The sequence below is a fragment of the Monodelphis domestica genome, chromosome 4, assembly GCF_027887165.1.
Source record: "Monodelphis domestica isolate mMonDom1 chromosome 4, mMonDom1.pri, whole genome shotgun sequence".
NCBI lineage: Eukaryota > Metazoa > Chordata > Mammalia > Didelphimorphia > Didelphidae > Monodelphis > Monodelphis domestica.
Window position 1 is genome coordinate 84,557,518 of NC_077230.1, and position 13,432 is coordinate 84,570,949.

At 38.6% G+C, this 13,432-nt stretch overlaps 1 protein-coding gene across 1 annotated transcript; it reads left to right on the forward strand.

Moving 5' to 3' along the window:
* The first annotated feature begins 2,855 nt into the window (after positions 1–2,855).
* NDUFB4 (NADH:ubiquinone oxidoreductase subunit B4) lies at positions 2,856–13,118 on the forward strand. Its single transcript, XM_001370843.3, has 3 exons — positions 2,856–3,172; positions 8,993–9,139; positions 12,950–13,118. Exons 1-3 carry the CDS (start codon positions 2,999–3,001, stop codon positions 13,010–13,012), a joined length of 384 nt encoding a protein of 127 aa, XP_001370880.1. The 5' UTR covers positions 2,856–2,998; the 3' UTR covers positions 13,013–13,118.
* The last annotated feature ends 314 nt before the right edge of the window (positions 13,119–13,432 follow it).

Below are 13,432 nucleotides of genomic sequence, written 5' to 3' on the forward strand. Positions count from 1 at the left end.
CTCTCTCCCTCCCTCTCCCTCTCTCTCTCTCTCTCTCTCCCTCTCTCTCTCTCTCTCTCTCTCTCTCTCTCTCTCTCTCTCTCTCTCTCTCTCTCTCTCTCTCTCAAACTCTTACCTTATGTCTTAGAAACAACTCTAATATAGAATGGCAAGGTCTAGACAGATTTGCCTAGGGTCACACAGCTAGGAGTGTCTGAGGTCATATTTGAACCCAGGTCCTCCTGCCTTTAGGCTTGGTGCTTTGTCCACTGAATCACCTAGCTGCCCCCCAACCCCTTTATATTTTTTAAGTCATTTGTTGATAATATGTTTGAGTTCTGCATTTCCTACCAAACAGTATTCTTGAATGAAAGTGAAAAAACCTGTCTTTCATTTCTTTTGTAGCTCTATGAAAAAATAAATATTTACGGATTGATTAGTGTAGGGCTCCACAAGCCATGGATGCTTTAAAATATTTAAATATGGTATGAAAATATTAAATATTTGATGATGGGCCCTCATCACTGCAAACACCTGCAGTTTCTGACATCCTTCTCTACATAGAGACCCTTTCCTAACTTAAATACAACCACCCACACACTGTCTAATGCTTCCTTGGCTGCAGTTACTCAATCTGAAAGAGTCCCCAAACTCTCATTTCATAAGGAAGTGCCTTATTGGCCCAGGTGTCAATCTGTTGCCTGCCATTATTGAAGGGCCCAATTCTAAAAGAAAAACCTGGAGTTAGAAGGGAGTTTATTTATAGTTCCAAGTCCAGCCTCCCACCCAGAACAAGCCTCAGTCTCCTTGACAAATAGTTTATTCAGCCTCCACTTAAATACTGTCACCGATGAGAGGCTCACTATATCAAAAGGCAATCTGTTCTATTTTTGAACAGCCTGAATGGCTGGAACATTCTTTAGAGAGGGTTGAAATCTGTCTTCCTGTAACTTCCACCCACCGGTCCTAGTTCTGGCCCCTGCGGCTAAGCTGAATAAAGCTTAGATTAAACCCAGAGGGGGAGAAGGAAACTGGAGTTAGATGCATTGCTTCTGTTCCTTCTTTTTTCCTAGATACAGACTTTTTTCCAAAGATGGGCCACCTGGTGTGGGCTCAAATTTCTGACCCACGTCCAAGGGCTTTCACCCATGGCTCTTCACTGGTCACAAGGCATGAGACTGTAATTTTAGAACTCAGACTTTCTCATTACCAATTGCTTGGAAAATAATTTTATCCTGGATTTCTCTGGTAGATTAGAAGAACCTCAATGAGACTGAGTTAAAGGACATGAGATGGGCTCCATGAACTGAGATCAATATCCATAGTAAAAAGAGAGGATGATATGGATTTGTCAAATTTTAGGCTAATGAATGAAGGTGAATCTTTCTGTATTGTTCCAAGTTACTCAATTTCCTTTTCTCTCAGCTTGCTTTTTGCCACTGCCAATTTAAGAAATAATTGCTTCCTTAGTAAAGTTCAAACATTCCTGCCCAGCATTCAAGACTTTCTGAACTTTGGCACAAGCATGCTTTCCAGACTTATCTCATATTGCTCCCTCTGTTACCGGCTAAAATCCTAACTTGCCATAATTCAAAATAAGTTCAAAATACATGCTGTCATTTTGCAACTATGGCCAAGAAGCTGGTAGGTCTTTACCCCAACAAGATCAAAGAAACAGGAAAATGAGCCATATGTACAAAAATATTTATAGTGGCTCTTTTTGTGGTGAGAAAAAATTGGAAATTGCAAGAGTGCCCATCAATTGTCGGTGGAATGGCTGAACAAATTGTGATATATATCTATTGTTTACTACGGGCCAGGCACCATGCTTTTACAAATATATTCTTATTTGAGTCTCACAACAAGCCTGGGAAGAAGATGCTGCTGTTATCCTTATTTTACAGCTTGGGAAACTGAGGCAGACAGTGGTTAAGTGACTTGCTGAAAGACACACAACTAGTAAGAGTCTTTGGCTACATTTGAACTCAGGCCTTCCTGACACCAGACTAGGCACTCTATCCAATGTACCACAATCTCCTAGATTGGGAGGTAGTCTTTGATGTGGACTTGAAGGCAGCTATAGATTTTAAAAGGGAGAGATGGGGGGGGAGGGGGCATACTAGAGCATACTTCATTTTTGCCTTTGCATTCACAGCCCCAAGTAAGTTTAGATACTCAATAAATATTTATCAGCTGGTTGCTGATTGAAAAGTAGATAGTAAAACACTGCATTGGGACAAAGTATTATTGTTGATGCATTTCATTTTATTAGATATGACAAGCAATAGAACATCCTAAAATCATGAGTTCATAGATTTAGAAGGGACTTCAGAAGTCATCTAGTCCAGTCCTATTTTACAAGTGAGGAAATCGATGGATAGAGGAAATTGATTTGCCGAAAAAGCGAAAATTAAATAAAATAAAAATCACAGAGCTAGCAAGCGCTAGGCAGGGGTGTGCTGGTAAGTGCTTTTAAACAATCGGTTCTCAAAAAATACGCAGAACACACTTTTCAATATTATCTGAATTAATAACATTTTCTCCACTGTTTTCTTGAATCTAAACAATCTCAAGGATCAAGACCTGAGTCTTAGTATTTGCTGACTTTAGACTACACTGACAATTTAACAGCCCTGCACTCAGTGGGTCATTCGGCGCGTGCCAGAAGACCCTTGCCAGAAATAGAATCCTGCAAAGGTAGGAAATTGTGAAAGATGGGATTCGATCCCTCACCCGCGCTGGTAAGAACAGAAAAAATGCACACCATACCACCACGCAAGCGTAAACTAGGCATACGCGCGAGGCCACAAGGGAAAGGGGCGGTGTAGAGAACGAAAGGAGGAGACAAGAACTCCAAGATCTTATTGGCTTAGTCCAACCCACCGAAACTTCTAAACCCGGACGCTAAGGTCAAAGCCCTGAGAAGTCTGGGACTCATGCGCAGTAGGACGCAGAACTTCCGACAGAAGGCGGAGCTTTAGTGTTTGCGCAGGCGCTCATTCTTAGCTGGGCTTCCAAGATGCCGGAGTACGTCCCTTCTAGGTTGGCCACCTTGCCCCCTACCCTCGATCCGGCCGAGTACGACTTATCGCCCGAGGTCCGGCGGGCGCAGGTCGAGCGGCTAGCCATCCGCTCCCGTCTCAAGCGTCAGTACCTTCTGCAATACGACAACCCTCACCGCCGGGGGATCATCGTGAGTAGTGGGGGCGGTGCCAGGTCACGGGGTACGGGGCGGGGGGGCCTCCGGTCTTGACCTTAAGCCTTCTACCTGCAGGGCCTTGAAGGCCTGCACTGTTTGACCCTGAGGATCGAAAGAGACCTGTTCTCCACGTCTAGACCTGCGCTTTTTAGGAGGAATAATGGTGATAATGACTGAGATCACCCCCACGTTACCCTGTGTCTGTGTGCTTTAGGAGCTTGAGACTGAACAAAAAGACTCGGAACACCCTATATCTTGTTTTGTATGTTGGCATTTTAGTTCGAGGGCAGGAACTCTTTTTGCCAAATATTTATTGAATTTATTTGGCACAGTATCTGACACATGGGAGGCAGCTAGATGGTTCAGTGGATAGAGTGCTGGGCCTGGAATGAGGAAAACCTGGGTTCACATTTGAGTAACTTGTATGACTGTGGACAAGTCACTTAATTTCCTTTTACCTTAATCCACTGGAACAGGAAATGCCAGATCACTCCAGTATCCTTGTCAAGAAAAGACCATGGAAAGTGGTTTATAGATTCATTGAATAGTGAGACATGATTGAGCAACAATAGTAATCGAAACGTTGGTTTTTGTATTGAATCAAATTAGTACAGTACCTATAGTCCTATTAATTTTATCACTCTTAAAGTGATTCAGAGGTCTGTATGGACTTTAGCAGTGACATAGTAGGTACCTAATAAAATGTTTGTTGACTTCTAAAGCATTCTGAATTTTGCAAAATGATTTTATGTCCACCATCTCATTTAAACCTATCAACTGGGCTGTTAGGCATTAATGCCCTTAGGGCTTTTGATATCCATTTTGCAGATTAGGAAGCTGAGGCTGAAAGAGGTTAAATGATTCTTGCTCTGGGTTGTAGAAATAGTGAGTATCTGATCCTGTATTTGAACTTCAGCCTTCTGGCTCTAAGAACAGCACTTTACCCCCTGATAGCTGGTGCTTATAAAGTATTTTATTTTATTTTATTTTTATTTTTAATTTTTTAAAACTCTTGCCTTCCGTCTTAGAATCAATGCTATATATTGGTTCCAAGGCAGAAGAGTCCTAAGGGCTAAGCAATGGGTGGTTAAGTGACTTGCCCAGGGTCACACAGCTGGGAAATGTCTGAGGCCAGAATTGCACCTAGAATCTCCCATCTCTAGACCTGGTTCTCAATCCACTGAGCCACCCAGCTACCCCCTTATAAAGTAAAAGGTATCCCAAAAATCTTAGGCTAGTTTTAAGCTTTACTAGCCTAAAAGTAATTGCAGTAAAACTTTTTTGGGACATCCTGCAAATGTCTCATTTTATTCCCAGAACAGACCTGGGAGGTACATACAATAGGTTCATCCTGTTTTGCAGATGAGGAAACCTAAGCTTAGATTGGAAATTTAGCTTATAACTATTAATAATAACTAATGTGTATTATGTGGCACTTTAAAGTGTGCAAAGCATTATTTATATATGTATATATATATCAGAGCTGAGACTCAAACCTAGCTTACCTGACTTCAAATTTCACCTGTCCACTAAGACATGTCAACTTTAAGCAAGTGTTTACAACCCCTGGAGCCTCAGTTTCCTCACTTGTAAAGTGGAGATAATAGCACTTAAGACTACTGGTTTTGGGGAGGGGTATAAATCTTAAATTGCTTATAAAAATAGTTATTATCATGTTTTCTGTTGCAAAAATAAAAAAAAGATAGTGTTCACTATCCTACAGATGGTATAGAATCATAGAATATAAGAATTAGAAAGGATGGACCATAGGTTATCTGAAATTTCCCCCTCATCTTTATAGTTGAGAAAACTCAGCTCTCAGGATGAGGTGACTTGCTAATGATATAAATAAAGTGACAGAACCAGGACTTTAGCCTACAGTAGGTCTTCTATCTCCAAGGCAGGTGCTTTTCACTGTATTATGCCGTCTGCTCCTTCCAAAGTTCTTTTTTCATCCTCCAGACTTTCTGGGTCACCTCTGAAGTCAGGAAGGTAGCATACCTTTCCACTTATGTAGGGGGAGAAACAGACCTGGATTGTCAAAGTAGTAGTAATAACACATTTTATAACTTGAGTTAATAAAATGCATTCTTATTAACAACTGAGTGTGTTAGATGGTGTAAATATTCCTATTTTACAGATGAAAAAACTGAGGTTTAGAGAGGAAGCAATTTCCACATTATAGGACTAGTAGGAGGCAGCTAGGTGGCAAAGTGGATAGAATTGCTGGTCTGGAGTCAGAAAGATCTGAGTTAAAATTCAGCCTCACACGCTTACTGGCTTTGTGATCTTGAGCAAGTCACTTAACCTCTGTTTGCCTTAATTCACTGCAGAAGGAAATGGCAAACCAATTTATTATCTGCCAAGAAAAACCCATGGACAGTACTGGTATGCTAAGGTCCATGGGATCACAGAGTTGGACACAACTGAACAATAGAAAGGGTTAATGTCAGAGCCAAGACTAGAATCTGGACCTTCTGGCTCCCAAGGCCAGTGTTTTTTTCTATTACACTTCATTGCCTCCCCTACCTGGAATGACCTACCCAGGCATATTGAGAGTTGAACAGAGAGAGAACTAATGTATCTGAATTCCTGTGGCAGCTGGGTCCTACTGGTTTCCTAGTTTTAGGAAGAAGAAATCCTTTTCAGAAAGGAGATGTTTGGGGAAATACCCATGCAGTTCTAAAACTCAAATTGAATAGCTTACATTATATCCTATTGTAGTTATAGGAAAAATGTTCAACAAATCATAGTAGTACTTGTTTTTTTAGGTATCATTGCTTTGGAATCAAGGATCCTCCTGAATACATTTACTTCCCCTTCTTATCACTAGTAAGATATTTAAGGATATTTGCTTTGTGTATGCAAATTTAAAAAATATATATGTGTATAGTATATTTATCCCATGTATACCATAGCATTTGTGCTTCATTTTACTAAAACCCAAGCCTAGCAGTTTCATGATCTATCAAGATTATGAAAATTGGAGTTTACTTATTTATAGTACTACAGAGGATATTTTCAAAATTTCTTAGAAGGTCTATACTGACTATCTTTTGAGGATGCCATCTTGAAGCTACTAATTTGACCCAACTCCAGAGATGACATGGCAACTTTATAAGATCATGACTTGTAGATTTATAGCTGAAACGGACATCAGGGGGCATCAAGTATAAGACCCTTAGTTTATGGATGAGGAAACTGAGGCATAGAGATTTTAAGTGACTTGCTTAAAGTCGCACAGATAGCATCTGAGACAAGATTTGAACCATGGTCTTTCTAGCTACTAAATACAAGTACAGTATCCTCTCTACCATACTACTTGGATTGTAAGGAATCAAGGAATACATAAGTTAATTTTTTTAGTGGGAATGTGGAATATTCCATTACATCAGTGCTCTAGTTATTCTCCAAAAAGATGAATTTTTTTTGGATTAAATTTAAATTCCTAGGCAGACCTAATTTGACCTTCTGCAGTTTGTTGCAAACCTGCTTTCAACCTCATCTGAAATAGCTGAACTGAAATAGCTCTCTCCAAAGTTGTCAAAGATCTGGCCTTTTCTTAGCCCTTATCCCTCTTGATCTGTTGGCAGCATTTGGTGCTGCTGATTACCTTCTCTTTTTGTATATTTTTTTCTCTATGATTTTCTAACACTGCTTTCTTGGTTCTCCTCTTACATCTCCTCATCAATGTCATACTAACTCTTGTCCATCTTATCTTTTTCTCTATATACTCTCATTTCATTTTCTCAACAATTCCCTTGAGTTTAGTCTCTAAGCAGATGATTCCTAGATTTATAACTCCAACCCTAGTCTCCTGAACTCCATTCTCACATTACTGACTACCTATTTAGATGTCTTAGTAGATTTATTGTAGGCATCTCAATCACATGTCTAAAACAGAACTCAATTATTTTCTCTCCCACTCCCACCTCAACTCTCTGTTCTTCCAAACTTCCCTATTATTTTTAAAAATGCCACCATCTTCCCAGTTCTTGTTGGTTTTGCCTTATTACCTTGCCCTCACCCCTCTTATCCTGTCCATTGTCAAATCTTGTCATTACTATGTAACATCTCCTATATAAGTCTCCTTCTTTACTCACACAGTGATCACTAGGTTAGATCTTTATTACTTTTCTTGCTTAGATTATTGCAATAGGCTTCTAATTGGTCTTTCTAGATTGAGTTTCTCTCCCCATTCCAAGAATGATCCTTGTTCTGCTTCTTAGAATCTCTAGTTTTTCAATTTGGAACCATGCTCTAAAAGTTACTAAACTGTTATACACTCTGACCAAACAATACTGCTATAGACCTATACTTAATTTATTTTAAACCCTTACCTTCCTTCTTGGAGTCAATACTGTGTATTGGCTCCAAGGCAGAAGAGTGGTAAGGGCTAGGCAATGGGGGTCAAGTGATTTGCCCAGGGTCACACAGCTGGGAAGTGTCTGAGGCCAGATTTGAACCCAGGACTTCCCGTCTCTAGGCCTGGCTCTCAATCCACTGGGTTACCCAGCTGCCCCCAGACCTATACTTTAAAAAGATCAAAGTGGGACAAAAATGAGCCATATGCACAAAAACTTTGGAGGCTGAATGAACAAATTAAGAGTATATAAATGTAACGAGAACACTATTATTCTATAAGAAATGATAAAAAAGGTATGGTTTCAGAGTTACCTGGGAAGATGTGTAAGAATTGATGCAGAGTAAAATAAGCAGAACCAGTGGAATAATTTACAGAGTTATAAAGAGAAATATCTTTGGAAGACTTAAGAGCTTAGATAAACACACTAACCAATCATAGCTCCAAGAAGAATAGTGAAGCATGCCACTCACCTCTTGTCAGAGGAAGGGATGGACTTAGGGTAAGGGTTGAGATACATATTTTTTTGATGTGGCCAATGTGGGAATTTGTTTTGCTTTGACTATGATTATTCATTCCAAAGGTTTTGTTTTTATTTTTTTCCCAGTAGGAGAAAATGATAATAAGCATTTAATGAATGTTTCATTGATTAATTGATTTAATGATTTTCATTCTATAAAATCTGCATTCTTGTGTTAAACAAAGCTGTAACATTTCACATATTCTACATAAGTATGTAAACAAATCAGAGGGACACAGACTAAATTTTAAAAGGGTTTATTTCCACATTCAGTTAATTTGCAAATGTTCTACATCAGGAAACTGGTTATTTTATCTGTCAGTCAAGTGAAACAATTACTTATGAAGGCATGCGGGAATAAAATGTTTACATCCAGCACTTGTAATTATATGTAATTGTTTGCTCCACTTTGTTAGAGTAATGTTCACCAATCAAAACAACAGACATTAAGGTTGTTTTATTAACAACATTTTATCATATCACATATTACCAAGAATTGTATTAGGAAACTTAGGAAATATCTAATGAAGTGGAAAATAATATGTGCCAGGGAGAAAAGACTAAAAAAATGGGGCTTTTGCCTTAGAAAGATAAAGGGGCTGTGTATAATGGTAAAACAGTAAAATAAGTGTGAAGTGGGTGAATAGTTGCTTAGTCATCAAAAGCTAGGAGACAATGCTTGAATTAAAAGTAATCTTAAAGGTACTGAAAGGAAATCTTGTACTTTGAATGGTCAAGAATGTGGAGCTCATCCCAAGAAGTTGCAAGCTAACTTTAGAAACCAATGAATGAGATGCACATATTTTTTCAGAAAAGATTTTAGATATATTATGGGTTAAATTCCTGATCTATTTGGATAACATCTTAGGAGGCTAGATGGAAATTGTTCTGAGCCAGTTTGGAAATTTTTATGTTCTTTCTTTAATTTTAGGAAGATCCTGCTTTGCTTCGTTGGACTTATGCAAGAACAGCAAATATCTACCCCAATTTCAGACCCACCCCCAAGACCTCACTCTTAGGTGCTCTGTTTGGAATTGGCCCCCTTGTCTTCTGGTATTATGTTTTTAAAACTGATAGGGTAAGTCATAGAGTGTAATGTTACTTTAATAAATGCATGTTGAGTTGTTCAATAGTTAATTGAGTATGTTGTTAACCTCTAACAAGACTACATAAGCATATCAACCCAGAATGTGAAGTCTACCAGTCAACTGTGTGACTCACTCCACAACACAGCATCCAGATTATAAGCATAGTAAAAAAGTGATTGATTAACAAGCTCCTTTTCCCCCTTGAATTCTACTTTTATGAGAAATTATAAATTAGCTGATATTAGGGATTTAAAAAAAAAAATCAATAAGCAGCCCTTTGGGTATACATGGGGATAAATATGCACTTAGCTGAATGTCCATTGACTTTTAAATCTATAGACCAGGAAACCCCCAAATTTAATTCCTTTGCAGATCACTTGTTTAGAATTGAGAAATCATTTTCCTGTTGAATTGTTAAATATTACCTAACCCATAGTATAGCTGATTTTCTGAACCTTTTGTTCAGCTTTTTTTTTCCATTGTATCTAATTCTTTGTAACTCCATTTGGGGCCTTGGCAAAAATACTGGAGTAGTTTGCCCATTCCTTCTCCAGATAACTTGACAGACAGATAAGGAAACTGAAGCAGACAGGTTAAATGACTCTCAGGTCACACAACTAGTTAAGTGTCTAAAGCTGGATTTGAACCTGGGAAGGTGAGTCTTCCCAACTCCAGGGCCCACACTTTTTTCAACTTTGCCATCTGGCTGCCCAAAGAAAATAGCAGTATTGCAATATGAATGGTTAAACAAAACAAATAACATGAAGCATAATGATAGTTTTCTTGAGTGCCAATTTGTGAGGCTATGTGGATTCCCTCCTTTTCTGAGGCATCCTTGTTTTCCTGATCAGATTAAGGCAGTCTGTAATCTTGAGTTAGGGAAAAGTCAGGTCATTGAGCTTTAATTCTAGATTATTTTAGGACTTTGGTTTTGTTCTATTCCAGTTCCTTACTATTCCTCAATTTTTCCTCCTGACTCTTGCAGAAAGGAATTATGGAAAGGAATAATGTCAATCCCATTAGAAGAAAGTATTTCTTTTAGTTCTTTCCAGATCAGGAGAAGGAAGGAGATAGGAGGGCCTGTGTTCTGTACTCCTGTACTCCCAAACCATAGCTCCATTCACAGAGCTTACAAGCACCATCTTCTACATGAGGCCTTTTCTGATTTCCCCAGCTATGTGATCCCCTTCCCTCCCTCCCTTTGAAAGCAAAAATCTTTTCCTTGGTTGATGGATAAGAGAAGTCTATATGCCATTAATTAGATTCTTCTCTTAGCCATTGATAGGGTTATCTAATCCTGGAGGGGGCAAGTTGACAGGAGGATTAGTTTCGTCTTTGGTAGATATCAAGATGACCCTTAGGAAAGAAAGGCCATTAAATTAATAGAATACATTTGCCTGCAACTATCAGATATTTCTCTGTGATCACTTTACTTCTTTAAGATGTTTCTAATTCCTTATATATTTAATATATATAACTGTGTTAGTCACTCTTAAGAATCAATTAATTAATGGGGAAAGGAGGAGGGAGGGAGGGCAAAGCCAGAATGCTGACAGAGAGAGGCAGTTAGGCGTAATAAGAGCCCCTAAATGCTAGTACAAATCCAGGGTAGAAACTGCGTTTCTACCCTGGTGGGGGTGGGGGGATCTCAAAATTCAAGATCCGGGATCTCAAAATTCAAGATCCATACATCCCTGATCCCAGCATGTGTAAACCTTAAAATTTCTTAGACTTATAAATGTTGGAAATTTCACCATTGGGAAATTTCATACTTGAAAAATTTCCTATTGATAGTGGGTCTTGGCTATTGGAATGTGAACCCCATTGGCATGGGAGGTTCCTCCTCCTCCCTTCTTAAGATTACTTTAGGACAGAAACCTTTTGCTGAACAATGGAAAGGACTTTGACCTATGCTTAGGCATAGAACAGGAATTTCTTTGAGTCATGATTGATTTTAGAATTGATACAATGGAGATACTTGGAATGACAGAACCAAGTCTTGGAAATTGCAATCTCCACCCTACTCAGTCCTAGCAGGATTTAGGAAGGGCTGCAGCATAGATCAAAATTTAATTATTCCAATCTCTACCCTACTCAGGGTAACAGGATTTAGGAAGGGCTGCAGCAAAGGATCAAGATTTAATTATTTGAGAATATGACCTCCAACAGACATGTGCAAAGCCACAGACCTCTGGGCGGTCCTGGGTTAAGCTAGAGCCACCATTGGCACAGGGAAAATGATGGACAGTGATTGGTAGATGTGAGAACTGAGGGGAGGGAACTTGGATGTTTTCCTTAAAGATAGAGGGGTCTGAGGACTGAGGGGTGGTTGGAGAGGTGCTCTGAGAAGCTTGCTCTGAAGGAAGCTGAAGGTGGGGGCCCCGGAGACTGTTTCTCCATTTTGGTCACGTGAGTAATAGGGACTGATCTCCTTTCTTTGCCCCAGCTATCTAAGGGCTTGGGCCTAAACAGAGGGGGTATTTAAGCCCTATTCCTTTCTTTCCCCTTTCTCTCTCTCTCTCTCTCTCTCTCTCTCTAATTCCTTTCTTCCTCCTGTTTGTAATTAAACTCTATAAAAGGCTGACGGCTGACTTGAGTTTTCATTTAGGAATTACATAGCTGAATTCCTTGGCGACCTTAAATTAATATATATCAGTCTTTTAAAGTGATTTCCTTGTCACACATGATAGGTTTAACACTTTTGCTGCTGAATTCAGATATATTTCCCATAATTTTTTTTGTAATTAGTTGCTTTCATTATGCAGTGAATGGATTGAGAATAATGTATAGAAGGCTTATATTTTGAGGATTTCTTGTTCCATAAGATTTGAATTGATTTTCAGAATAATAGTTCAGTCATCAGAATGCCAATCATAGTGGATTTTTTTTTTTAAACCCTTACCTTCCTTCTTGGAGTCAATACTGTGTATTGGTTCCAAGGCAGAAGAGTGGTAAGGGCTAGGCAATGGGGGTCAAGTGATTTGCCCAGGGTCACACAGCTGGGAAGTATCTTGAGGCCAGATTTAAACCTAGTGCCTCCTGTCTTTAGGCCTGGCTCTCAATCCACTGAGCTACCCAGGTGTCCCCAATCATAGTGTTTTAAAGGTAAGAAATAGCATTTATAGGTTTAGACAAATTTTTGACAATTACCTAATTTTCCATATTAACAGAAACATCACTTTAATCAGGGTACCACATCCTCTAAATATCTAGTAATTCAGAATTTCATTCTGCTCTTTAACTCTTACAGATACCTTATTGTGACACCTCCCAAAATCTACTCTCCACCTAAGTGTAGCTCTGAAATTACTTCTCAAAATTTTTCATTACCCTTAATGAGTCCCAGGGGCTAGGAGAGCAAAATTTCTGTTCTGAAGGAAGGCTATTAGGTTTCATTAAATTCTGGTAATGTGATATATTAAAGTACCAATGATTTGGAGATCTAAAGGAAGATATGTAGATTTATCACTAAAAATTGTTTAGCTTCTTTTTTTGTGTGTCTAATGTTGTGGGTGGTAGGGATTGTTAAATCATTGCTACTAGTTGGTACAAATAGAGATATAATAAGACCAATGAGGAGAGAAGTTTCTGATTATCCCTTGCTGACTTTGTAATTGTCCTTCTGTTCCAGACCATTCTCAGGGTGTCTGAGATTAAGTTTATAAATTTTCAAACCTTAGTTTGTGGATTGAAATCTATATACCTATCTTTGAGATTAAAAAAAATTTTTTTAATTGTGTTTTGGTTTGTTTTAGGGTATATTTGTATGTTTGATTTACATTTTTTTCCCCTCTTTATAGGACAAGAAAGAAAAACTTATTCAAGAAGGAAAGTTGGAAAGACCACTGAGCATTGTTTCTTGAGTATGTGGGAATGTGGATAACATAAGGATTGTTATGTATTTAAATCACTGTATTGCACATCTTGTCAAAAGACGGATTCTTGCTTAAATAAATTTGATGATACTCATTTAGCAGTCTCTTTTTCTTAACAGTGCCTTATATTTTTCTTCAGAGCTTCCTTCTATATTTTCTCATTTGTTTTCCCTAATAGTAGCATAGATATTCCTATTTTATATTACTTTTGTGTTAAAGCCATATAAAAAGCAAAGAACAGAAAGTATACCACTCTTTTCTATACCTCTTCAGTTTGAGGGTATTCCAACACACCTTGGGAAACTCCCCCAATTCATACTGCATGGTCTTGTTGCTCACTCCCCAAGAATAATCTTTTTGCTCTCATACCTTTTATTCTCTTCCTCAAATTATCCTTTTCCCTGGTAA

Excerpts from the sequence above, each read along its gene's own strand:
- NDUFB4 (XM_001370843.3), top strand. The coding sequence starts at position 2,999 with ATGCCGGAGTACGTCCCTTCTAGGTTGGCCACCTTGCCCCCTACCCTC. Across the intron at positions 3,173-8,992 it reads CTCACCGCCGGGGGATCATC|GAAGATCCTGCTTTGCTTCG; the intron begins GTGAGTAGTGGG and ends CTTTAATTTTAG. Across the intron at positions 9,140-12,949 it reads ATGTTTTTAAAACTGATAGG|GACAAGAAAGAAAAACTTAT; the intron begins GTAAGTCATAGA and ends CCCTCTTTATAG.